At 36.4% G+C, this 25,934-nt stretch overlaps 1 protein-coding gene across 5 annotated transcripts in view; it reads left to right on the top strand.

Annotated features, from left to right (window-relative positions):
- The window catches only part of LOC116296998 (uncharacterized), a 37,034-nt gene that overhangs the window by 3,502 nt on the left and 7,598 nt on the right, over positions 1-25,934 (top strand). For 2 of the 5 annotated variants that reach the window (XM_089036330.1, XM_089036326.1), the window contains exons 2-19: positions 3,361-3,504; positions 9,341-9,478; positions 10,337-10,391; positions 12,328-12,536; positions 13,066-13,192; positions 13,650-13,793; positions 14,037-14,152; positions 14,592-14,693; positions 14,952-15,018; positions 20,800-20,829; positions 21,349-21,499; positions 21,876-21,963; positions 22,445-22,504; positions 23,101-23,161; positions 23,479-23,589; positions 24,052-24,310; positions 24,467-24,717; positions 25,562-25,746. In XM_089036330.1, coding sequence (XP_088892456.1) covers positions 9,359-9,478; positions 10,337-10,391; positions 12,328-12,536; positions 13,066-13,192; positions 13,650-13,793; positions 14,037-14,152; positions 14,592-14,693; positions 14,952-15,018; positions 20,800-20,829; positions 21,349-21,499; positions 21,876-21,963; positions 22,445-22,504; positions 23,101-23,161; positions 23,479-23,589; positions 24,052-24,310; positions 24,467-24,717; positions 25,562-25,746 — 2,136 coding nt within the window. In that variant the 5' untranslated portion in view covers positions 3,361-3,504; positions 9,341-9,358. Of the gene's footprint in view, positions 1-1,565; positions 1,641-3,061; positions 3,271-3,360; positions 3,505-9,340; positions 9,479-10,336; positions 10,392-12,327; positions 12,537-13,065; positions 13,193-13,649; positions 13,794-14,036; positions 14,153-14,591; positions 14,694-14,951; positions 15,019-20,799; positions 20,830-21,348; positions 21,500-21,875; positions 21,964-22,444; positions 22,505-23,100; positions 23,162-23,478; positions 23,590-24,051; positions 24,311-24,466; positions 24,718-25,561; positions 25,747-25,934 lie in introns of those variants that run through there. The other 3 variants (XM_089036328.1, XM_089036327.1, XM_089036329.1) reach the window with 3 other exon arrangements.

Raw genomic sequence — 25,934 nt, 5'->3', positions numbered from 1 at the left:
ACTCATAATGGAATACAAAAAGCAAAAAAGTGTTTTCAATGTTGTTTTTTTTTCAACACTTATTTCTTTCTGTCTTTTCAATTCTAGTAATGGGTTTGATAGTTTTAGTACCGGAAAGGATAATACTGCAAATATTATCGGCTCCAAGGAAAAAATAAAAATAAAATTAAATAAATAAATAAAATAGACACCAATAACAAAAAAACTTCGCTAATGAATTGTTTTGGCCTACGCAAGTCTTTTGTAGTTGTTATCTTCAAGGAATTTTACCTAATGTAAGAAAGACTAAACAATAGATTAGGATAGTTAGAAACCCGCTTTATTTAGTAAAATGTAGGTTGTCTCTTCAGACGAAAAAGTCGTCTGCTATCAATAGGAGAGCTGATAGACAAAATACATTTAAAGTTAGAAATACTGATATATCGACAATAACATCACCCTCTTTCACACACGCCTTATGCCTATACCTTTTGCGATATAAAATGCGTATAATAAAGTTCATACCATAACATGCATGCAATCACATCTTAAATCTTCTGAGAGAAAGAATACCCAGAATTGAACTGAATTGAACAATAGCGGGACTGAAAGCGCGCTTTCTTGAACATCTTCGTACATTTTCCTTTACTGTCGAAAATGGGGGGAACCGATCAAAATCAAAACGCTAGAGGGACTCACTGAAGGGTCATTTTAAAAGTGCATGAGGCGACACACGAAAATCAATCTTAGCACTAGCTAAGAGACAACTAGAACAACGGGAAGTGACTTTAGTAATACATATGTACACAGGAACCCGTTCATGACAAGTGTATCCGGTAGAGTGAAATATATTGAATATTTGAAGTCTATTATAAAGGGTTTTGAAGGCTTAGACTTCATTTAATGTGCAAGACAATGAGAGTTTAGCCAATCAGATCGCAAGACCATACAAAATGTGAGAGTTTAACGTTGTCAGACTTGTGAATTGTGTTATTTATACATATTGTAATGTGTTTTTATTCAGTTGGTTGTATAGGAAAGTGTACGACCATCATTATGGTTATTAATTGAGTAACGTATATAGGGTATCATCGTATCACATATCCTACGTAAATTAACAGGAGATAGAAAATTTTAAGAGAAAGAAAGAGAAAATAATATTTTAAAAAAACAGTCTTTAACGTGCATGCGTTCTTCGACTTGTACGACTACGTTTCTGAATGAAAATTTCAATCAAACCGTGAGACTAGCCCAGGGGCGTGCCAGGGGAGTAGGCAAACTAAGAAACTCACGACGACCTGAGCAAGTTAAAACAAATAAAAAAAACCCCAAAAATGTGTTCTATAAAAAAACACAACAGGCGAGTTTCGAGTTCCAAACTACTGCTGTGTTCCTTGATTGCAGGCTCATTTACTCAAGGTTAGCCTCGAATCAGTGTCTAAATATTCACGAATACCAACGTAAAGTAAAAATGCACGTAGTTCAACAATATAAACACTTCTATTGGACCTTTACTGGAACACATGCCTTTTTGAATTCTACACTAAATCGAGGCTAACCCTGAGCAACTGGAACTCGAAACTAGAGTGTTTTAAAGCTTCCATTGCAAAAAGTGGAGTATTAGTAAAACGATATCCATTCTTTAGTTGAAAGTATCGATGGTAAGTGGATTATATATATATATATATATATGTATCTCACGTTATGTATTTTGTTACATCTTATAACAAAAACCATAAGCGTTTTTTTTTAGACATGCTGGGGTCGTAGAAGTGAAATGATCTATTTTAACTCTATAAACGTTTCTAACTAGATAATGATAATAATAATGATTGACCACTTATTTTCTGTTTTTTAAAAGCTCTAAATGCCTTTTTAATAATGATATTCTATATGAATAAAAATGTTAAAAAAAATTCTTACATATTACCTGTGGATTTGGCGGGTATATTTGTGCATAAGCGCGTGTGCTCGCAACTTTGGTATTCTCGCTATGCCCTAGAGTGACCACAGTAAATCCGTGAAACACTAATTACTAAATAGTACAAAATAGTGCTAGTTAAACAATAGAAAACAAAGGAATTTGCATGAAATTGTGCTATTTAGTATTGCTAAAGTTTCACGGATTTAGTGTGGTCACTCTACTGATATTCTAACCTATTAAATTTAACTAAATCTACAATTATATCTAATGTAGTGCTCAACTCCCTTCCTCCCTCCCCCCCGACCCCTTTAGCCTTTATTTTATCTCAATGTATTGTTTTCACATTTTCGACTCTCGATATGTACGGCATATTATTACTACTTGGCAGGTGTTTTTTTTGTTATGCTTGACTTGAGACTCCTACTGCGTTCTCTTCAATTAATTACAGTTATTAAGTTCAGTTCACTGATGTATTAGCAATGGGATAGGAGGAGAATTGAGTGTCTAAACTAACGTTTTAATAAGTGCCAATCATGAATGGATCGAATGCTTGTCCCTAGTAATTATTTTGAGTGACATAAACATACAACGATAAAGACACTACTATTTACAAAATGTTGTCAGCAGTTTAAGCCACTTTTAAATTAAGTACAGAATAGAACATTAAAGCAATAATGAAAATTGCATAGTATAGCTAGCCTTTGGTAGATGTGTTCTGTTCGGGTAAATGACAATTGAGTACAAATGATTTGAATTGACAGTTTATTTACGACTTGAAGAAAATTTTGTTCAGCTAATAATTAATGTAGGTTTGTATATAGATTTGTAGTGTACGGTGAACAGCTGGATGTCGATGGTGAGCATGCATGGGGTCACAAAAACACCCAAAAATTCAATATCCTAAATGGTAATTTCAATTACTCCAACTTGAAAAAAGTGATGTAATTCTTGAGCATCTCAAAACAAAATATGGTAGTTTAAGGCGTTGATGAAATATTCAAAGCAAGGGGGAAAAACATCACGTTTTTGTCAAACATAATAAATTTCTTTTCTTTTTTCTTTCTTTCTTTTTTTTTTTCTTTTCTGGATTACTTCCGTATCTTATTTTCGTTTTCTTTTTCAATTGACTATCGCCGTTATCAAAAAATATATATATTGTTCTTGAACTTTCTCTAAAATAGAATTAGAACAAATGGGTGCAATTGTCCATCGATCTTTTGGCTATCGCATTGCAAATCTCCCGGGAAGTGACGCCTCTAGATCTAGCACTTGGCGTACTAACTATCAATTCAAATATATGTACCGTCGAAACTGGTTCTCAGACATTAAGTTGAAGATTTCCAAACCAGACATACAGCCAGAAATTCGTAAGCCTGATCAACAATAAGATTAATTTGATTAGGCAATTAATGTAGGGATTGTTACGGTTCTAAATTACAGTTATTGTTTTCTTACAGTTCAAGCTTTCGAAAAAAGAAGACAAAGGGAAGTTGATGGCTTAAATCAGAGAGCTTGAATTTATAACCATGTAGTCTTCAATCCATTACTGGATTTAAGTAAAGGCTGGCGAACTCGTGAAGTGAAACTTTTGTCGATGGAAGGTTAGTATTTTTATTAAATTATATTTTGCGCATTCCATTTTATTTTGTTTTTAGTTAGGAAATCAAAGAAATAATACGCAACATTTTGAGCAAATTGAAAATGAATTTTCATGTTTTACCTTGTGAAATATTCCCAAAGATTTAAGCGTCCGTTATGTTATATTTTTATTTCGTAAACGATATTTTATGGACTTTATTTCGCTTTTAATCCATAGGCCATAACAAATGAAAGGTTATAAACGAGAAAGTCGACCTAGAGATAATTAAGTATATGTCATAAATGAGAATCGAGTGTAAAAGATCGATGGAAAATACAATTTGTAAATACATTAATATGGTTTACAAACTATTCAACAGAACGCGAGATCTTTTCTACAACTTCCAATCCTTCGCATAACAATCCTTTTAATTTTATTATTTTTCGAATAGTAAATGATTCGCTGTCCAAATTTCATCAGCTAGCGATGACCTTTTACTTCGAGTAACGTATGTCGGACGAAAATAAGTCATTTAGAAATGGTCAAAATAATGATAATATCCAGATCATAAGCCGATAGCATGTACATTCCTCTTATATACGTATGCGTTTCCTTCATTTCAATAAAAAATTCCATTGGGTCGTCGGGGAATTTTTTTTACAGCACTCAAAATCCATAGTGTAGAAGAAGAATGATAAGAGAAAGGGCGACCGATATGGAACTACTTCTGGATCAATAGATTGAGAATTATTTTTCACATTGAAAAAAACACTCATCTTGCTTTATGTACCTTTTAGAAATCTATGTCTTTTCATTAAATATAACAGGAAAAAACTTGTTTGAAAACAAGAAAATTAACTGCCAGCGACGTGAGCTGAATATATTATACAAAAATTGAATGAATGATAAAAAAAGAATAAATGAATTAAATGAATGAATGAATGAGAGAAAGCTAAAGGGAGGAAGAAAGGACAAGAAAAGAAAAGGGCATTTAAATGTTGACAAAAACAAAACCCCAAAACGGGAATACCAAAATACAAAATAAGGTTTGAATCAGTAGAAAAACATTCTTTGGAAAGTACGAGAAGGGGCAAAAGACTTTTCAAGGTGAGTTTTTAATTCATATCACATCTCTCGTGACTGGCATATCTTATGGCCTGAGTAACTGCACTGTAACACCTTCGAAATATGAACAAATTTACCGATAAAGCAATTCTTCAAGTGTTTTGTCAGATTTGAATCTCCCCATGACTCATTTCATATTTATATTCGTCCTAATATTGTTAACTATTTTTATGTGTTTATTTTAACCGATAGTAAACATTCATTGCATGACCTTTCAACGCCTTTCACCACACTTTGAAATGTTTATAATTTTAGCAAAGTTATAAGTTGGACTTATTTAGAACAAGTAAACTAAACCCTTCAAAGTCCATTTGTATAAACTATTGACTTCTCTTCAATCTATAATGCATTTCTATCCGTCGATCGTGTTATTTTTTCTCTCTACCTTTTTAAAGTTTTCTGTTTTATTTTATGTTTTGATATAGTTCTCAAACTTTCTCTCTCTTCTCTATCTGTTTGCTTTTCTCTTTTTTGTCATTTTAGTTGTTTTTTTTTTTTTTTTTTTTTTTTTTTTTTTTTTTTTTTTTTTTTTTTCAAGTCTCCAATTTAAACATTATTTATAATACCACGGAATTTGGCAAGCCATAAAGCTTTATAAATATCAAAATATATGAACCAAAAATAGCACTATACCTTTTTTTAATTCGGAAAATACTGCTATTATTCTTGACTTCTGACTCATTTATACAGAATTAACCTCGCTTTTCTAAAATGTAATGTAAAAAAACTGTGCAATTTGAAAAATCTATTCGGGAGACCCACAAGCTTTTACTAGTATCTATGGATAGTCCAAAACCTAGTTAAACGGCTTGTGTAAACTATATATGATCCGGTTAAAACAGGTGAAATACAATTAGAAATTGGTTAAATTAAAAATTGAACCACTAGAGAACTGTGCTTTTTTTGTTATCATTTAATCCCGAATTTTTACACTACCGAATATTTATTTTTTATACAAGTGCTCTCAAGGGAAACCCGAACTTCACTCAATCTTTCAGTTGTATCTTTTCTGGGTATATCCGGTAAATCATCTCAGAAAAAGAGATATAAACGTTTCTTATGCATGCTAAAGTGCTTCAGATGTCACCTTCAGTAATCAAGCTGTATTGTCAGCTAAAAGATAGCTTAGTTTATCAATCACAACATTCGCATGCATAAAATTCCAATCAGTGTAGGTACACCTTTTTTTTTTAAAAAAAAAGAAAAAAAACGTCGGTCGGAGATCCGAAATGGGCGATCTGATCGTATTTTTCAAGGTTTACTGTTTTCTGACTAAAACACACACCACACACAAAACACATTTCAACTCAAAAGACTTGCTTCATATTCCAATCTTTAGGAACCTACGTTGTTCGGCTGTGGATATTTTACGATTTGCAGCGTGCTACTGCTTTTTTTCTTTCTTTTGAAATTTATACACCTATTTCAAAAGACGGGTTGCTGGTCGGTCGGAAATTTTGTGCTTTCAAATTTTGGCTAAAATACGAATAATCATTTCCAACTCAAAGCTCATGCTTCATATCCATTCTATAATCAAACTACTTGTTCGGCTGTGAAAGTATTACAATTTGCAGCGTGCTACGCGGTCTCAGGCTTAAGATCTCTGACCAACAACCCGGGCCAACAACGTTCTTTGAAGTAGGTGTACATACATGCTTCGTGACGCTGGTTGACACATTCGGTCATATCTCTATAGATCTTCATCTTGACTCTAATGCATAAAGACGAGAAGACCATGTGATAGTAATCTTTGGATTTTGTTATTATTTTGTGATGTTGGCTTCGAAGGTCAAAAGGCAAGGCCATCGGAGTAGAAATCGTGCTATAAGTAATCAAGGATTAATGGAGGATTAACTCAAAAGAATGATTTTTTTTTTAACAGCCAATAAATAATACATTCGTTTTATCAGTGTTTTCCCCCCCTTAATTTTGAAGTCTTAGTTTAAAGGCAAGAAAACGAGGAAGGAAAAAAGGAAAAAAAAAAAAGGATGGGGGGGGGGGGGGGGGGGGGGGAGGGGGATGGAGAGGGAAAAGAAAGGAGAGAGAAAAAGAGAAAAAGAAGAGAATGAAGCAAAAAATCAAAAACGTAGAAAAATTAAAATAAACGAGTAGAAAAAGAAAAAAACAAAAACAAAAAAAAACAAAAAACAAAAAAAACAAAAAAAAAAAACAAAAGAAAACAAAAGAAAAACAAAAGAAATAAAGAAGGAAAAATCGAAAGAAAAAGTAAAAAAATATGGAAGAAAAATAGAGATTTAAACAAAAAACAACAACATTATTGGATTTTCCTTTTTCCTGTCGAATTCTTCCTTTTAACGTTTTCGCATTATTTTTGTTTTTTTTTCATGTTTTTGAAGTCCCACTAGAAACCGCCACAAGTGACGACCATTAGTCTAGCAAAATCGTTTATTCACTTTGATGGTGTTAAATAGTCATTGTAACTGTCGCTAAGCTGTGAGTAACTAAATATGCAAGATATGCTTAACTATAAATAACACGATGAAGGTATCACTCGCGTTTCACTACGCATGAATTGAACATTCGGTTTTTTTGAAATGACACTGGATACTTGGTATAGTTGATTTGAATTGCGCTTTTCTTATCTTTTGTTCCTGTGGCCTTTCTTTCTTATCTTTTTATTTTTTTTTTGTTTTGTTTTTGTTTTGTTTTGTTTTGTTTTGTTTTGTTTTGTTTTGTTTTGTTTTGTTTTTTGTTTTGTTTTGTTTTGTTTTGTTTTGTTTTGTTTTTTTGTTTTTTTCTTTCTTTCTTTCTTTCTTTTTTCTTTACTTTCTTCTTCTTTTTTACGGTTTGGGGGATTTTTTCTCCTTGTGATTTTAGATCTTTTCTTCGTTTCCATTATCACTGATTAAGTACAATTAATTATGCATTAGTGTTACTCTTTCAAGTTCATTTCTCTTTCTCTCCTCCTTATGTTACAATTGAATCCAAAGCAAACGCTTCGACTCATCCACGACATGCAAGAGAGCCTTATTTAAAAAACAAACTATATTTATAGAAAATCGTTTACAAAAATAAAGCAACTTACCCCAGAGTATCGACAAACCGGGTCCATTGATAAAGAAAACATATCCTTAAATTATGACTAAACTGTATTCAAAGCCGGGACTATAGAAACATTGAATACTAATGTGAGTAACTTGAATAAAGAAAAGGAAGAGATGTTGGCAGATAATGTACATGATCGGATGCTAGGTTCTTGATTAAGCGTGTTATTATTGATGTATGAATCGTGTTTTGTTCAAGCAATTGAGGTTTGCGGCACGAGCTAGATGTGCAGAGATTAAAATTTTCATTTCGTATTCGAAATTCTTCTTTTTAAGCAAGGAAAATATACTACTTTGCTTAGTTGATAAGTTTAAAAAATAAATATCAAGATAGTACGTGGACTATGCGTTATTGGCTATTAGACACCGGACGACTGCGACTGATCGACAGAAAGACAGATAGACAGATAGACAAACAGACACACCTGCTGACCGAGTGAAAAGAAAACAAAAAACAGTAGACAGACCGATAAAATAGTTAAAAGACAAACAAATGGACGGACGGACGGACGGACACACGGACGGATGAATGGATGGTTGGATGGAGGGAGGGAAGGAGGGAGGGAGGGAGGGAGGGACAGATGGACGGACGGATCAACAAAATGGAGGTTGTTAGGGGTGGAGTGGATGGGATGGGATGGGAGCAGGGCAAGAAAGGTTTGGAAGGTGGAACAGAAGTGGAAGGTCAAGGGAAGAATACGATCTCTTTAACCAACAATAATACGTCAAATTTATGTAAAGAATTATTATTCAAAATCCATACCAGTACTAATGATAATAGTTATTTCCCACAAACAAACATACAACTAAATGTATGTAGCTTTTGCCACTAATTTTTGGGGCCTTCAAGTCAGATTTCGGCTTTGTTAAAAGACATATTTTTAACCATATAATTATAAAACCGTTAGGAGTTTGGCAGAGGAACGGCCCGGCGAACCGGTGCCATTTATATAACCATGTGAATATTTTGCATCTAATGCGATGCCGAACCGTTACCGACTTAAAAGGTTTGACCTAATTAGTTCCAATAAATTCATAATACCTCATCAAAGTAGCATTTTCAAATAATCATTAATGACCTCGAAAAAAATTCCCCAAAATCAAGGTCCAGTGCTTTCTCAATGCCTCTGGTAGACTAGAAAATTCCATAAATATTTTTAGTAGAGCCACCGACATTAAAAACATCTCTAATTATTCGTTCGTTCACACCAAGTAAGGTTCGTGTGTCGGCTTTTTAAGCAATAGGATAAACCAATCACAAGCGAATAAGAGTTCTAAGGTACTTGCTGCTGTTCTGAAAGTGCAGTGCAATGGTATTTAAGTCAACGCACTAGCTGATAAAAGTGAGTAAGATACAAGGGAATAGTTTTTGGAGATAAAAAGCATAGTCAACTGCCAAAGGGTTTTACTTGTCATGTTTGGATATGTCGTGTAATCTAAAGTGATGCTGCTATCAATCAAATTGTTAAAGAAACGATTTCAGTTTTTCTATCAATTCAGACTTTTTCGCCGATTTGCCGAGTAATGATTTTCGTAATTTCTGATGCCTCTACTTATTATTTACATTAAGAATTGTGAATTCATTTTAACTACTTGTCTAAAAAGAAATCGTTTAACAGTTTACTAATGGATGGACTTTGTGTAATTATCTTACGTTATTTTTTGTAGCAGTGGGAAAATAACAACATGACGATGAAGATCACGATGGCTGTCGTCGTTATCGCTTCATTATTGGTGGCGCAGTGTATTACAGTGGCGTCAGTGTCACCTTCTACTGGGACTTGCTTTAAAAGATGTATCGAAAAGGTAATTTTACTACATCGATGATTAAGCTTAATTTTTTAAAAAACTATATTAATAATTAACGCCTTCTTCGTCTTGGATCAAATATATTTAACACTGTACTAGATGGAAAGGCAATTAATCTCTCTACTCGTGATTTCCCATAACTAGAACTTTATGTGAAAGTATTATCAATACTGCCTTTCAAAAAACACTTAAATAATGTAGTCGATCGAAAGGAACCGTCGAGTTTCAAATTTCGTTTAAGAATTTAAGAAATTTTTTTAATGAACCCGTGTATTGCTCTTTCTACGCGCCAAGCGAAATGTTTTGACTAGTTTGGTTATGGATATATGACATTGTTTTGCATATTTTGATACTCGGGCCACATCAAATTATCCCCCTGAAACAGACGAGGAACATCAACATAACTGATATTAATGACACGTTTAATGGTGTCAGGTGGAAAAGTTTCGTGATTGCCCCAGGGCAAATCATTGGGACCACCAAAGGATCTGTATATTAATAAGATTGACTCTTTTATATATCGCTTGAAAAAGAGGTTCCTGTTTTTTTTCAGCCGAGTGAAAAACAAAATGCGTGTGTGTTGTAATGGGTTTCCGATTATGAATTTAATATTATTTTTCATGCAAAGCTGATGTAATTATTTCACAGTTTTGGATTTATGCACCGACATTTTTGACATTTATCTTGTTTTGGTATATACTAAAGCTGCTATCTTCATCAATTTATGAAAATAAAAATAAAAAATATATCTCCAAAAATAATTCCTATTTGCTGTTTTGTTATTTTGTGTAAATACTGGTCGATAAAAAGTATCAATTATAAGCATGTAGTTCTATATTCTCTTCTGTGCTTCAGATTCCATGTAACGAGACATGTAAGAAGACTTGTCATCAGCTGTTCGCTCGTCAAGGTAGGCTGGGGATAAGTCAAGTTAATATCAAGTTCATCGAAGCTTAGACCTTAACAGATACTGGCGTAGATAACTTTCTTTAATGATATTGATCGCGTTGTCATTTGCATGTGTCAGTAGTAAGCATTTCCAAATTTAAGGAACTCGTGACCACCCATTTTGCTTCCAAAATGTAGCCTGTGTACGCCGCTTCCCACCCCTCCCCCCTACGGGGAAAAAACGGGGAGGGAGCGTCTGTGTGTTACCGTTCTTAATCGTGTTCCATGGTTACATTTGCATATATAATATCCGTCTTATACGCATGCGCATTCCAATCCATTTCGTGGAAGCACAATGGCGGACTTCAACGGTGCTATCTCTCGGGTTTGCGAAGTCTTTAAGATACCAACCTTGTTCCCGGAGCAAATCGAATTACCACTTTTTCGGGAACTCCATCATCTCCAAATAAACTTCTTTTTGATAAACGCTTTAATTGACTTGAAGAATTCTCTGATGGCTTTTCTTTCGCATGGATTTCAGATAAATCCGAATTTATCTGATGTAAATTTTCGATCGCTGCACGTCTCCTCTTCAACAATCGTAAACACTTCTGACAAATATTTGTTGCGTCAGTTGGTCAGTATTTACAGCAAATTCCAAAGATTTGAGCTCCTTTTGAACTTGAAATTTCGATTCTCCAAATATTTGATTGAAATCGCTCTTTTGAGTTATACTACTAGAACACAAAACACATTTACTCATACCTAGAGATCACGGGGAAAACCGTCAAGACGGATCAACGCCGCGGCAAAATTTCATAACACGATATTTCAGCCAATTAGAAAGCTCGCACCGTAACAACCAATCAGATCGTTCCTCAACATCTTGAGGAACTCACGTGACCCTGGAACACGTTAAGAACGGTAACACACAGACGCGCTCCCTCCCCGTTTTTTCCCCGAAGGGGGGGGAGGGGTGGGAAGCGGCTGTACACAGGCTACCAAAATGGCTACTAAAAAAAATATTACTTGCCACCTTAAAATCTCTTGAATTTGAATGTTGATAAATTTTGATGTTTTTCTTTTTATTATTATTTCTTCCTCATCAATTTTAATGTAAATCGTATGGAGAGGGGAATATCAATTGGGACGAAAGTCTTTTCTTCATAGCTAGTCACAAAATGTATATATCTCAAAGTTTTATAAAATGTATATGTTTATATCGCGACAAATAAACGAAACTAAACTAATACTGAACGAGGAAAAGAAAACGTATTCAAGACAAGGAAATGATTGGGGGGTGGGGGTTTAATGACGAAAAGAAAAATCCACAAACGAATGAAGGAAGGAGAGAAAGAAAAAGACCGACAGAGGGATAGAAAGACAGACAGACTAGTGACAGACATACAACTGACAAACAGACAGAGGCAAACCGTGCGAACTTACGAACGAATTGAACGAACTTACGAACGAACGAACTTACGAACGAACGAACTTACGAACGAACGAACGAACGAACGAACGAACGAACGAACGAACGAGCGAGCGAACGAACGAACGAACGAACGAACGACGAACGAACGAACGAACGAACGAAACGAACGAACGAACGAACGAACGTACGCACGAACCAAGGAACGAATAAACTAATGAAAGTACAGAGGAAAGAACGAACGAACGAACGAACGAACGTACGCACGAACCAAGGAACGAATGAACTAATGAAAGTACAGAGGAAAGAACGAACGAACCAATGAAAGAACGAGTGAATAATTGAACGCATGTAGAACAAATGAACGAACGAACGAAAGAACGAAAGAACGAAACGAACGAACCAAATCATCTTTCATTCGCAACGGCTACTACAGACAAGTATTACAATCATGTTTATCACTACAATAAACTTACTATGAAAATAAACGTTAGCATTGTTATTTTATCTTGTTTTATTTCTTCAGCAAACACCACTAGTAATTGGTACATCCCTTCAGTTCCCAATCCTCCTCAACTTGTTGAGAGTACGTTCCACGCGATAACCGTCGGATGGTCAGCGGAAGAACCAAATGTAAAACCAAATACAAGCGTGAGTTACGTCGTAGAACTGATAAGACAAACCAATGCTAAAGATCCTCTAGTCATCTTGCCTGAGGTAGAGCGTTACCATGTGGTAAGTTAGTAGACCTTATTCATTGTTTTCCCAGTTCAGACCCACGTGTTATTCCCTAGAGTGTTATATCATTCCGTCCGTCCGTCCAACCGTCTGTCTATATCCATGTATTCCATGTATTTATTCCATTCATTCATTTATGCATTCATCCATCCATATCCCTCTCACCTACAAATAAGTGATCTATGTAATGTTTAATAAACGAGCAGGAGTGTTTTATCGGGTATAAAACACGAGGCGCAGCCGAGTGGTTTTAGACCCGATAAAACACGATCTGCGAGATTATTGAACGGCTTAGAAAACTTATGATGTTTGTTCTCATTGTGTACCGATTTTTTTACGAAATGAACCAAGTTTGATAGAGAAAATCCAAGTTAAAGTTTATGCAAATGAAGACGAATCTTTATCAGATATAAAATCACCTTCATGGTCATGATTTCTATTGTGTTTTCTTCATGAATTATTAATGAGTTTTCTAACCATCCATAGAGTCCTGATGATTTGATAATTGATATGTTCGTATTGTCAGGTGTTTTCAACGAATTTCACTAGTCCAGAGTTACAGGGCAAAACAAACTACAGTGTAAGGGTGGCCGCGATAACAATGTATGGGACACAAGGATTTTCAAAATTCAGTCCTTCCTACCAAACGAACAGTAAGCAAGCAACTTGCCTGAGCTTGTAGCATGTTATTTTGAATACTTTACATTCGTATGCCATATTAGTCAAATCCAACTAGTGGTCTATCATTAATGCTGCGTTCTGATTGGATGAGCTACTACTAGGCTATAAGTTCCCTTTAAGTAGCGAAAAGTGCCGGCTTTGAAAGCCAAAATATGAAATTTATTTTAATTTAAGACTTTTTTGCATCAATATATTAATTGACCTAGTTGGATTTGACTAAAACAATTAGTCCCCTCGCCCTCATGGCCTGTGGGTCAATAGCCCAGTCAGGCTCGGGGACAAATTGCTAATTATACAGCATGATGACATCCTATGAGCCAATCGCTACATCTGAGATTGTTCCTAATCCATTTTTAACCACGTTTAACTTCAATAAAATAGCGATAATCACATTAAGATTAAAGTTGATAATTCCGATTTCCTTCAAAGAGACTTGCAGAGTTCATCTGCAGAGTGACAACACTCCGTTTCCTTGTCCTGTGACGAACCTAAGACTTCATGTTACAGCAAAACTCACGAGGAACAAATTAGATCAGAATATCACAGCAACTCTGTACTGGGACCCACCAAAAGGTAATACATACCAGTAACAGTAGAGGCAGGGGTGGCTGGGGGTGATTCTAGCCTTTTCAATGCCAATTAACACGTAGTTACATCAGAATATCACTGCAGCTCTGTACTAGGACCCACCAAAAGGTAATACCCGTAATCCTAGAGGGAGGGATGGCTGGGTGGATTTAAGCCACTCTACATCTAATTAACAATTGACACTCGAAACCATTGTATAACTAGTATTTGGCTTTCTACTTTACTTAGACATCGAGAAACTGAATTGGGATACCCTCCTTGTTCGAGTGGCACCGCATGAATCCAACCCACTTAAATGTGGACAATATGGTAGAATGTTTTCTTACGCGGAGCATGCCAATAAGGTGAGTAAAAGCAAAGGCAAACAGGTATCAACTCGCCACCATGTTAAACAGAACATAATTGAGGACTGATATTCATCCCCAGAGGGAGGGAGGTGGAGGAGTCGCCATGTCAACAAGTGAGTGAGGAGAGGCCTGGTAAACATGTCACCAGGGTAATGGCTAATATTCACCCTAGGGGGAGGGGGGAACATGAACATGAACATTGCCATGTTAACAAGTGAGTCAGCAATTACTATGTCTGATCCAATAGCTGAGGAGGGAAGGTACAGTAAATATGTCACGAGCTTTATATCCACCTTTGTAAGATAAGGGACACCACAGGGTCTTTCGCCTGGGGAAGTCCCTTTAATATTTTAAGAAGGTATCAAATGTATGATCACTCCACGCTAAAGGTTTGTTAGTAATGAACTTGTTTTCATTTTGATTCCTTTTCACACAGTCTTCCAATAACATCGTGTTAGAGAAGCAAAAGTTTTTTGTAGGAAACAGTGATAATAGTCCAGGGATATCATTATACTTGGGATGTCGATACACATTAACGGTACGTATGGTATAATATCTTTATCAATCCTAAATCGAAATTCGTGAGCCTCGGAGCCTCCTCTAAGTAACCCGGTGAGACACAGGTAGCCCGATCATCGTTTTTGATTTTATCACATCATACTAAATTACGAGAACAAAGCGGTTTGATCTTGAGCTTGGAAGAAGAAGAAGAAGAAGAAATATATTGCTCCAGTCATCATAACTGCGCTTCATTCATGATGTTAATACTAAGACTTTGTAACTGTTTCTGCTACAGGTTACTGAGATAAGTGTAAATAGAGTGGTCTGTTACTTTAAAAGCAGTGCTGTGTTTAGAATCCCAGGTAAGGTTGACAAAAAGATTTACTTTTACTATATATATCATATAATTATTTATTTCTATCACGTCTTTCTATTTTGTTAACCGAGTCTTCGCACTACTAGAGCATCATTAGGGCTGAAGTAATAGGCCCTTTGCAGCTGATAAATCACTGAGAGCAAATGAATGAACATTCGGTGAAATTTAAAAACCCTCCTGCACACAATAGTTCGAATTGTTTTTCTCATTCGGTAAATACCGCTGTATTTTATGACTGAAGACTCGAGTCTGCACAGTTGCAAAAGTAAAATGTAAAAAATATGCAGCTTGAACATTACTAATAAGACTTTTTATAGTTTAAGGATCGATTCCAATGCGCATGCGATTTTATCCCGAATTTCTCACCTTCTTTTGTCTAAACCTTCTTTTGTTCTTAATTAAACAAAGAAGGTGTAAAGGCCTATACATAGTATAGTAGTAATAACAGTGGCGGATCCAGGGTTTTTCAAAACGGGGTCCAGATCGGGGAATAGATTGCTATGACGTCATATTGACGTCATATGATGTCAAAGTATTAATTGTTTCGTTGCTTTTACCTACTATATAAGCGCTGTTAGTTTGAATAAAAATTATAAAATTTGTCTTAATAATAATAATAATAATAATAATAATAATAATAATAATAACAACTTTATTAGACAGGGTAACACCGTTACCATAAATGATAATTTTCAGGTGGCCCTTACCTTATTCAATCGCCCAAAACAAAGGACAACCTCATCTTTCGGGGATGGAATTGCTCGAAAGCTTTTACCAGCTCTACCATTTTATTGTCATCAAAAGCTAGTTTGTTGCAAAGACTTTGATGAGCTTTCATCAGGGCCAAACCAGATAGCCTATTCCCTGACATCGTTGAACGCCTATCAGTCTTAATAAGTTTCAGCTGACTGAAACTTCTCTCGCTTTCACATGAAGTAATGGGTAGAGTTAAAGCCAGTTGAAGCAATATGTGTATATTTGGGAACTGCAAACTGCTACAGGATTGAAAGGCATCAGCCAATTTATTTGGAACCTTAGAAGGATTGCCGTTTGATTGCTGTTTCCACTTTCGAATCCACATCTTATACTCTGTTGGAAACATTTGCGAATAAGGCAGATCATCATTATAGAATTTAACCGTTTCAGCAAGTTTTACTGGAAGCTCAGCATCGTCTTCTTTATTGATGCATTCACTTGGAAGAAGGAAAAGTAGGCTAAGTGTAACATCATGAGCAGGGTTATGTACAAATCGTTCCTGCAGCTCGGCAATCACATGCGAGATGAACTCATTATACAATGTAACTCGGAAATAATCTTCTGAGCTAGATACGTTATGATTGTTTCTATTCATCTGCCGTCTCACAATTCTAGGCTTCTCCAGCTGGAACTCCTCTCCATAGAAATGTTGTCCAAGCCTTGTCGTCTCCTGGAAAATCTTCTTAAACTCTGCTTCAGACTTTTCTCTCATAGTTGTTAGTGTAGATACAAGAGAATGTACTTGCCGGTATGCATATGCAACATCAATTGCTTGCATCTGCAGCTTAACTGTTAGTTCTCTCAGTAAGAAAAGGACCTGCTGGAGAATCATGATGCATAAAAGGAATGTCGATGACTCAATTTGAAACAAAAATCCATTTGCCTTTGTCACAGTTTCGCTATCCCACACCCAGTTTGTACCGAGCTCTTCATGTTGGTTTGGGTACACCATGGCCTCTAATGCTGTATGGATGGCGGGAAGCATTTCTACGAAAACAATGTAAGCATCAATGCGTAGAACCCAACGCGTTCGGCAAGCATCCTTTAGCTTCTTTGCTTTTGTTCCTTGTGGATTCTTTAATTCAAGAACTCTGTCCAAAAGACGCTGCCTCTTTGCTGAGTAGCCAAAGAACCTAGCAATTTCACCAACATACGACTCTGCGTTCTTGAATTCTTGAACTTTGCAGGCAGAAACTACAGCAAGATTTAATCGATGAGCTGCGCAGTGAAAGTAAATTGCCAGAGGGGCCTTCTCTTGTATAATTGATTTGCATCCTGACTTTGCGCCTGACATATTGAAAGCACCATCATAGCATTGACCTCTGAGATTGGCCAAAGACAAACCATTGCTTGTCAGCCATTGCAAAATAGATTTTGCCAATGTCTCACCAGTGATTCTTTCTACTTCAACGAAGTCCACAAATACTTCCTTAACGGCAGAATCAAAAACATAGCGGAGGCATAGTGACATCTGCTCTCTGTTTGAGACATCCGTTACTTCATCTGCTATTACGGTGTAGTACTTTGCTTCCTTTACTTCGTCCAGTATATCCTTCTGGATATTCTTGCCAATAACTTCAATTAGTTGATTTTGTATGGTTTTCGATGTATATTTCGCATTGCGTGGCGCATTTTCCAGGTGTTTAGCGAGCACTTGATCCGTCTCTGCCCGAAAACGAACAAGTTCAATAAAGTTACCTTCAGCTGAATGTTTATCCTCTTCTTGCTCCGTCCAGCATATTTTATCGTCGCGGTGTCCACGTAGTGCAAAGCCTTGTTTCCCACACAACATTACAATCTTTAATAATGATTGAATTACCCGTCTATTTTTTTCAATTGTTTTCTGGGCTTCGCTGTCTAAGATGTTGTTGATTGCTTGCGAAGGGTTTTTGTAACGAGAAAGAAATTCAGCCATTTTCGCCATAGAAGTTAAATGGTAATCTTGTGTTGCATGGCCGTTCATCTTTTCGCATACGTTATTCCATTGTTTATAAGGTTTATTCACAAAGCAACCAGCACCACGTGCTTTTACTTGCTCTGGAGCAAACATTGCGCAAGCACGACAGAATACACCGTCAATGTGAGAACTATAGTGAACCCAAGGGTGTTTTAACAGCCAAGACGGTTGAAACTGCCGTAAAGTGGATGACGTGTTACAAAGCCGTGTACGCGGGTAAGACGATACATTGGGATCAGGCTCTTTGGTAAGAATGTTGTATAAATCGTCTCTACTGATGCTTCGAATGTCAGTATGTGACTCAAAGAGCAAACCAATATCATACGATTTACAAGGCAACGAAATACTACTGACTTCCTCGTCCATGGAAATCTCCCCACTAGGATCTATAAACAGTATAGAATGTGAAAATACTTTCAAAATGGGGACATTTAATACTTTTAAACGACACTTGAATACAATAAATATTAAATCTGACAAATTGATAAAGCGTAGACTCTGGAAATTATACATTTTTTTCTTTATTGCGCTCATACCTAACTAAGTGCTAACTCTAAAATTTAAGAGTCAAAGTGCTCCAAATAATTACAGCAAAGTGTGTGGTTACATTATTTTTTAACTAATTTGTTAGGATTGCACAAGAGTTGCTCCAAGTCTTTCTTGCTCTTTACTCCCGAACGACGAACGACGTTTTTCCGAAAAGTTATCGTTATTCCGAAGAGATTTCCAATCGGAATAACGGTTCATTGTTCGGTAATTTCGCCATCCGTGATCGCGCCGCTCTAGAGTAAGCAGCGCGAGAGACTTGGAGCAAGTCACTGTCTAGGATTGCACTTACTGTCCTGATCTGATGATGGTGTCGTTACATTTTTCTTAAAACTTGCATTTGTTTCTTCATCTATAATTAAATGTTTGAATGTGAAAATTCAGCGAATCATGCTGGTGTGCATGATAAATTCAAAATCTTTGGGAGTATAATTCTATAATAGACCTATTTACTAGAGATAATTCATGTACCGTAAATGATCTATTAGACGCCCACTGTCTAATAAACGCCCCTCTCTAAAGTAACAAACGCCTCTTATCTATTAAACGCCCACGGCACCCTTCGTATACGAAAATTTAATAGGCGTCTAATAGATCATTTACGGTAATGATTATGCAGCACCCCAATTGCAATTGCATTCTTAATGTAAAACTTATTATAAAACAACAAAGTTAACACAACACTCTAAACGACATCCTTTGTGATTATAAAACAAAGTTTAAAAACTAGTACTAACGATGTTTTTTCATCTCTAGCTGTCATTAAGTAAACGATAACCGGATGTATATGTTTACTCGCTGTCACTTAAAATCTCTGTATCACAGTCACTTGACTCATTGTCTGACGGCTCCCACTCATCTGTGTCTTCGAAGCGTATAAACACGTCTCCACCTTTCACTAATTGATTTCGCGGATTTATTATCTCCTCTTTTCCTGGTAGGGAAATCGTCATGCCATCGTACAATACGGTTCCAATTTCATCCGGCCTTCCAAGAAATGGCCGAATAATTGGGTGAACCAAGCCTGGTATATGTGTTTCTCCAGTCATGAAATGCTCCACAATTTTAACAGTTATCAGATATCTTAGATTATAAATGTCAGTTTCAGGATTGTCCTTGTTAAGTGTGAGCTCCACGAGAAGAGATTCGAAGTGCTGTTTGCAAATATACCGATGGTTGATAAATAAGCTCAACATCTCAGCCATCACGAGTCCTTTTGGCGGCAAGCTTTACTCAGGACAATATTCTTGTTGATGAATAAGATGAAAATACAAATAATATTGTCAATCTTTGTTTACCTTCGCTTTTTTTCTTGAAAAATGATGTGATTGCTTGAAGTTTTTCGTTGGATTTTCGCTTGCTCATCTGATTACATTGATTAATTTGATTTTCGGGAATTCCAATATGGTGGTTCAGTTCTGACAAGACTGTAAGTAGACTACGCATGCGCGCTGTATTTCAACACAGGTAGTCCAAACAGTTGGTCGGGGATCGGGCCGGAAAGGCGATGGCTCGAACTGTTTGGAGTACTCGAGCTACCAGTGCGACGCCAAAAACAAGCTATAACTACAGGATACAACCCAAAACTTCTGTAATCTTTTTAATAAAAATTTACAAAATATTCTTTCCTTGATATCCAAAAATTCAAACCAAAAAATAAAAAATAAAAAAATTAAAAAAAAAATTGAAAAAAAAAACCGGGTGCAGCGGACCCCGTCGCACTACCCCTGGATCCGCCACTGAATAAATTATGCGTTCGAGAAAAATATCAAATGCCCTTGGCAGGATTTGAACCCACGTCTGGGCATAATTTATTACTACTATACTATGTCTATTCTTTGCGTACATATTTACGGTGTTCAACTTATCTATAGAGAAAAAATATCGCTCTGGGATCCTCACGAATACCCTACATTTCATATTCTGGCTGCGTTACCAGCGTGGTTGGTCCTTGTAGTGTAGTAGTTAACACATCGGACTAGAATACCGAAGACGTGGGTTCAAATCCTGCCAAGGGCATTTGATATTTTTCTCTTATTCTCTCTAAAGGCCTATACACCTAATCGGCGTGTTGCTATGTACGTTACCACCCAATTCAAACCTACTGGGAATAGAAGCGTTTGTCTCTACAAATTCAACTCTGAAACCAAAATATAACGAACAATGAAACTTACTCCCATGTGGTTTGAATTGGGTGGAAACGTTTATAACAACACGTTAGCCGGTTATGTCTATGTTTTGAAATCTCACGGGCTTTTAATGTTATCAGTGAATAGCTGACTTATAAACGAGGTTATTAAACCCGTGCGAATAAGAGTCTGTGGTAATCAAAAACAGTGGTATACATCAAATGCGAAACTGATATATTGTCCCTAGTTCAGACATTTTTGGAAAATTATAAAACAAAAAATCCTAAAGCGAAATATTAGCATGACTTAATAAAACAGAATAACCATCCACAACATGTAAGGGAAATAGTTGAAGGTAAAACCTATATTTTCTCATTAGATTGCATCCAAGAAATATGTGGGTGCCAAGGTAAGCAGATAAAAGCTACAGGAAATTATATTTAACTTTTTGTTCTTACCGGTAAGTATGAACCAAAAATATTCTGCGACCCAAGCTATCTTATAAGAAAAATTGTAACTGCATGGATTAAGAAATTTTGGAATGTCTAGAAATGGCACTTGTTTCATAGCCGAATAGACAAGCCTTACAGCATTTGAACTTTATAACTGGGAAATAAACGGATATTTTTCTTTCTTGCATTAAAAAAAAAAAATTTTATCTGAAGAAATAAAATAAGCGTCATAAACCAGGGGCGGTGCAGCCTTAATATAGAACGTGGGGAGGGTGAGCAAATAACCACGTGACTAAATCAGATGCCACAGGTAGCCCATCAGTGAACCCAAGCCTTGTCCAGGAATAAATATAGGTATGGTTCTTCTTTTATCAACCCCTTCCTCCTCCCAATAAGCTTCCCGACCGCAGGGCTCCAACCTGAGCCACCCAATAATTTATAAGCTATTTATATGTGGATGTTAAATGTTTCTACAGCAATCAGATACTTTGCCCCTCTAGATGAAAACTTCCCAATGGTACCGATAGTCAAATTATCCATATTCAACTCTACTATTATTGCAACGGCAGCTACAATAGCTTTTAACAGGTCTTTCTGGGACAAGACTGCAAAGATATCACATTTTATGTAAGCTAAAATGTAATCGTCTTCTATATACTTTCTCATTATTTTTTTTCTGGTCGTTATTGCTGTTGCTGTTGCTGGTCTTCTTATATCTGTTTAAATGCTCACATTAATATATATGCGTAAATTTATGATTTATAATGTATTTATACTTGTAATTAATTCAGGGTGAAGTAATAAAGTTGTTTTTGTTGTCGTTGTTGTTGATCTTACACGAGGTATTCTTGATAAGGTTAATATCTTATACTATCGCTTACAATATAATGCAAAGAAATTGGTTATTTGTTTTTGCTGTTCGAAACTTGTCGTTCTTGCTCTCACTATTCTATTTTTAGCATTACGTAAGTAGTATTGATCCCCCCTCCATTTTTTCCCCCAGATTATCTTTCAGAGTGAGCTTCAGATCAATGTTCAAAACATGCCCAAGCCCAAACACAGCAGTTATCTCTAATAATGTTTCTGCTTTGGTGAGTAATGTCCTGCATATTAGCAAAGATGAGAGTATGTGGACCGCGTGGCACTAATGAAATAGTAGAAGATAATATAGGTAAGTTGTAGTGCTTGGGAACGAGGTTATTCCGGGCGAAAGCCCTTGGAATTAAATTCGGAAAAATTAATTTCCGACCTCGCTCGCTCGAATCCCAGCGAGGTCGGAAATTAATTTTTCCGAATTTAATTCCAAGGGCTTTCGCCCGGAATAACCTCGTTCCCAAGCACTACAACTTACCTATATTATCTTCTGCATATTAGCAACCCAGCTTGCTACTAACTCTACTCAATCCGACTTAACTTTATCTTTTTTTAGCTAACGTTTTCCCCAACTGCATGGGGGGGGGGGGGGGGGGGATGCTGGGTCTTACTGGGTGTTGAAAGAAGGATTGTATTCTGGGTTAATGCAACCGGCTTTTGGGGTTGGGATTTATTTTTCTTAACTTTTGTTTCATCTAGACATCACAACGCCTTGCAACGTTTAATAATGTGTACATGGATTGCTATTTCATCCTGATGGTAAGCGTCATAGTGTTTCCATTCCATTCTATTTTATTCCAGTGTGTACTGACCTATGTACCGCCTCTTGGTGCTATAATGTAGGTAGTAGAGCCTCACACGAACACGGTCGTGACACGGCAAGGCATATTTTACATAATATCCTTCATTTTCACATTACCTCATCTGGTGGACTTTAACAAAGGATCGGACTTCTCATTAGATGCTTTTGTACCTGTCCACCAGCATGGCCGCCATGCCTTTGTCTTTTGAGGATCCTCTTGGGAATGGTTGAAAACCACTAATATTCAATTTATTCAGCAATAAAGAAAAATAACGTATACAATCATTGATGAGGCCCAAGCCAGAGGCTTATGAGGCATTACTGAAAAAAATAGAATACGTCAGACTAATCGAATTGCTCGAAAATTTACTCTCCATCCAGTCAAATATCCGGAACACGGCATAAACACGGCTCCGGACAAGGTCACGCCGTGGACACGGCTTTACTGCCATACTAATCAAATTGCGCGGGAAAGATTCCAATCCATTTCTATGCCTCACCAAAACCGGATACAAAATCGTCAATTAATGTAGTTTTGAACTTCTATTTATAGATATCAGCTTTTGATCACCACTCGTGTCGGCTGCGTGGAAAGCAAAACTTGTTGTTTATAGGTAAGTAATTGGTATAGCAAAGATAACATTCCACAGTTATAAAGTAGGTGGATATTGGCAGAGAAGGATTAGAAGATCAGAAGTTAAGAATTTAAGAAGTTAAGAGTTACTAGTGAAATTTTTTTCACTAGTAAAGTGAAAGAAAGAGGGTTCACTGGAGAAAGTACATAATTACATATCTCGCCCGCATGGTCAACGAGTCAATAGCACTTCCTGCCGGTCTTGTAGCTAGACCATATTCGGGCTTCGGGTCAATTTATAAAAGAAAAAAAAATGTTACCGTTTTATACTGAAAAAATACTTGGTATATTTTTCAGTGACGTTATCTACCAGCCCTCCAACAAAATTAACAACCATCTCTCCAGCCACAACTTCACCATTCAATGAAACAGTAGTACTACAAGGAAAAGAGAGGACGACACAATTCAGTATGTATTTTTTTTACTGTAAAAAACAGCACCAATAGGCTATTTTCGAATTCTTAAAATTCAGACCTGATTGCGAGGCATTAGGCATTCGATGAAACAATAGTACAACATGAAAAGTGAGAACGACACAATCCAGTACGTAACCACCCCTTACTGAGAAACACACCAATAGGCTACTTTCGATACTCTTAAAAATTCAGTACTTCATGCGTGGTACAAACACGTGGATCCTCAAATACAATTAATAATAAATAAAATAATTTACCATAGTCGACCTTCCTACCTTTCGACAATGATGTTTAAGATCTTGGTAGAAATGCTAGTCAGTTCACTACTCAAAAACGTTTGAAGGAATTGGAATTTAGTGTGTAAGGTTTTTGAGCAGGAAAACAACATGATCCTATATGTATATTGATTAATTCATCCTTAAATAGTACACATTGTCTCAATCTTGTTATTAAGCAGATCCTGTACTCGAGAAGCAAACTCAGAAGCAAAGTAACGGGGCACTAATCGCCGTTGCCATCGTGGTACCATTGATTCTTGTTCTGCTAGTGATCTTCATTATCCTCCTCTTTGTTTACAAGAAGCGTCTCGGCAAACCGTTCAACCAAACACCAACAGGCTTACAAAGAACTGCTATTGATAATCCAAATTTGGAGTCACATATTTACCACAGAAACCTTGATCAGAACAGCGCTCTTTTTGGGACGAATGAAAGGTTTGTTAAATCAATAATTTGTCACTGGGACTACGGAGTGGGTTTTCGATGAGGCTAGGGAAGTGGGAACGGGAGTGAGAGTGGGGGTTTAATATTTCAGAAACCTCTTCAATAATAATAACGATTTAGTTAATGGAGATTCCTTGACGTTTCTAGTTCCAGGCTTATGGTAAACCTACCGCCGAAGTGTGCCGAAGGAGGCTTGGAGCTGAATCCTGCGTACGTAGAACAGCGAATCCACGAGGCAATCAAGTCTGGGGAAACAGATGAATACGAGTTTGGATTCCATAGGCTCGAGATTGGAAGAAAACTTGGAAAAGGAGCCTTTGGGCACGTTTTTATTGCAGATGCTTATGGTATGAATGGGAATCCAGATAAAACTGTGGTTGCTGTAAAGATACTAAAAGGTAAATGCATAATGAATATACTACATACATATATCTTATGAGGGTAATACTCGTTCTGGCTCACACGGTGACAAGCGTATCTAGCTCACGTTTTATGATTGAACGAATTGGAATTTCGAAGTTTTCTTTCTTTTTCTTTTTCTTGTTCATTCTTAATGTTTTTGATGGAAGAACACGTAGAAAACCCCTCAAATTACAGGAGATGACAACCAACAAGTAGCCGGCCTACCCACGAAGACGGTTCATGGATTGATTGAGATTTTTTTTTCATTATCTTTTCTTTCTCATTCATCACCTTTTGTGTGCCAATATCCTATTAGAAGTAACATTAATTTAGCTATTTACCTAAGTTAGCCTTATGTTAAATATGTTAACTTGTTATAAATACTCAATGTATATAATCATAATTTGTTTATGATTGTAATAAAGTATATGTATGTATACATGTATGTATGAGCCCGTAACCATGTGCAGCGGTGAGAGCTGGTACATTGGCAGCATCATTATTCTTCAATCTAGTAAAGCTGTTTTTTTTATAACGTGGTAGGTTCTCAAAATATGCTCTTTCCCATGTTATGTTGAACTGCCATCCACCCTAAACCTCCACCTTTATCAGAGGTTTAGGATATTGCTGGGTTTCAATCTATAAGTTTTTGAATCTCATTATCTGCTTCAAAAGGTGGTCAAATACTGACCACGATTTATGTGCTGTCAACCAGAAAAAATTGCTGAAAACTTGCAATTCAACTGATGAACATTCTAAACGAGACAGGCAATGACGTCAAGTGAAACCCAGCAATTTGTTGCTTTGCCACTGGTGAGCATCTTTCTTTCTTGTTTATAGAAAATGCTTCTGAGGACGAGAAAGAGGATTTTAAAGCAGAAATAAACTTCATGAAGGTGATTGGAAGACACGAGAATATAGTGACTATTCTTGGATGTTGTACACTTTACGATCCCCTGTGTTTATTAGTGGAATATGCACCGCATGGAGATTTATTGCATTACCTCAGGGATCTACGAAAGAAGGTAGGTGACAAATTCAATGCTTGATGATGCAGTTCTGATGTTCTATTATCTTTTGCCTGCATGGGTTATGAGCCTTGCCCTCATTTATTGTGAATGCGGGACTGAAAGCGGAACTTTCCCGTATTATCCTTAATTGGGAAAATGAGGAAGGGACTGGAGCTGAGTGAAAATATTTATCTAATTAAGAA

The sequence above is a fragment of the Actinia tenebrosa genome, unplaced genomic scaffold (assembly GCF_029948245.1).
Source record: "Actinia tenebrosa isolate PJP-AT-01 unplaced genomic scaffold, QUT_ActTen_1.0 PGA_scaffold4__44_contigs__length_22323623, whole genome shotgun sequence".
Taxonomy (NCBI): Eukaryota; Metazoa; Cnidaria; class Anthozoa; order Actiniaria; family Actiniidae; genus Actinia; species Actinia tenebrosa.
This window is presented reverse-complemented; position numbering and strand designations above follow the sequence as displayed.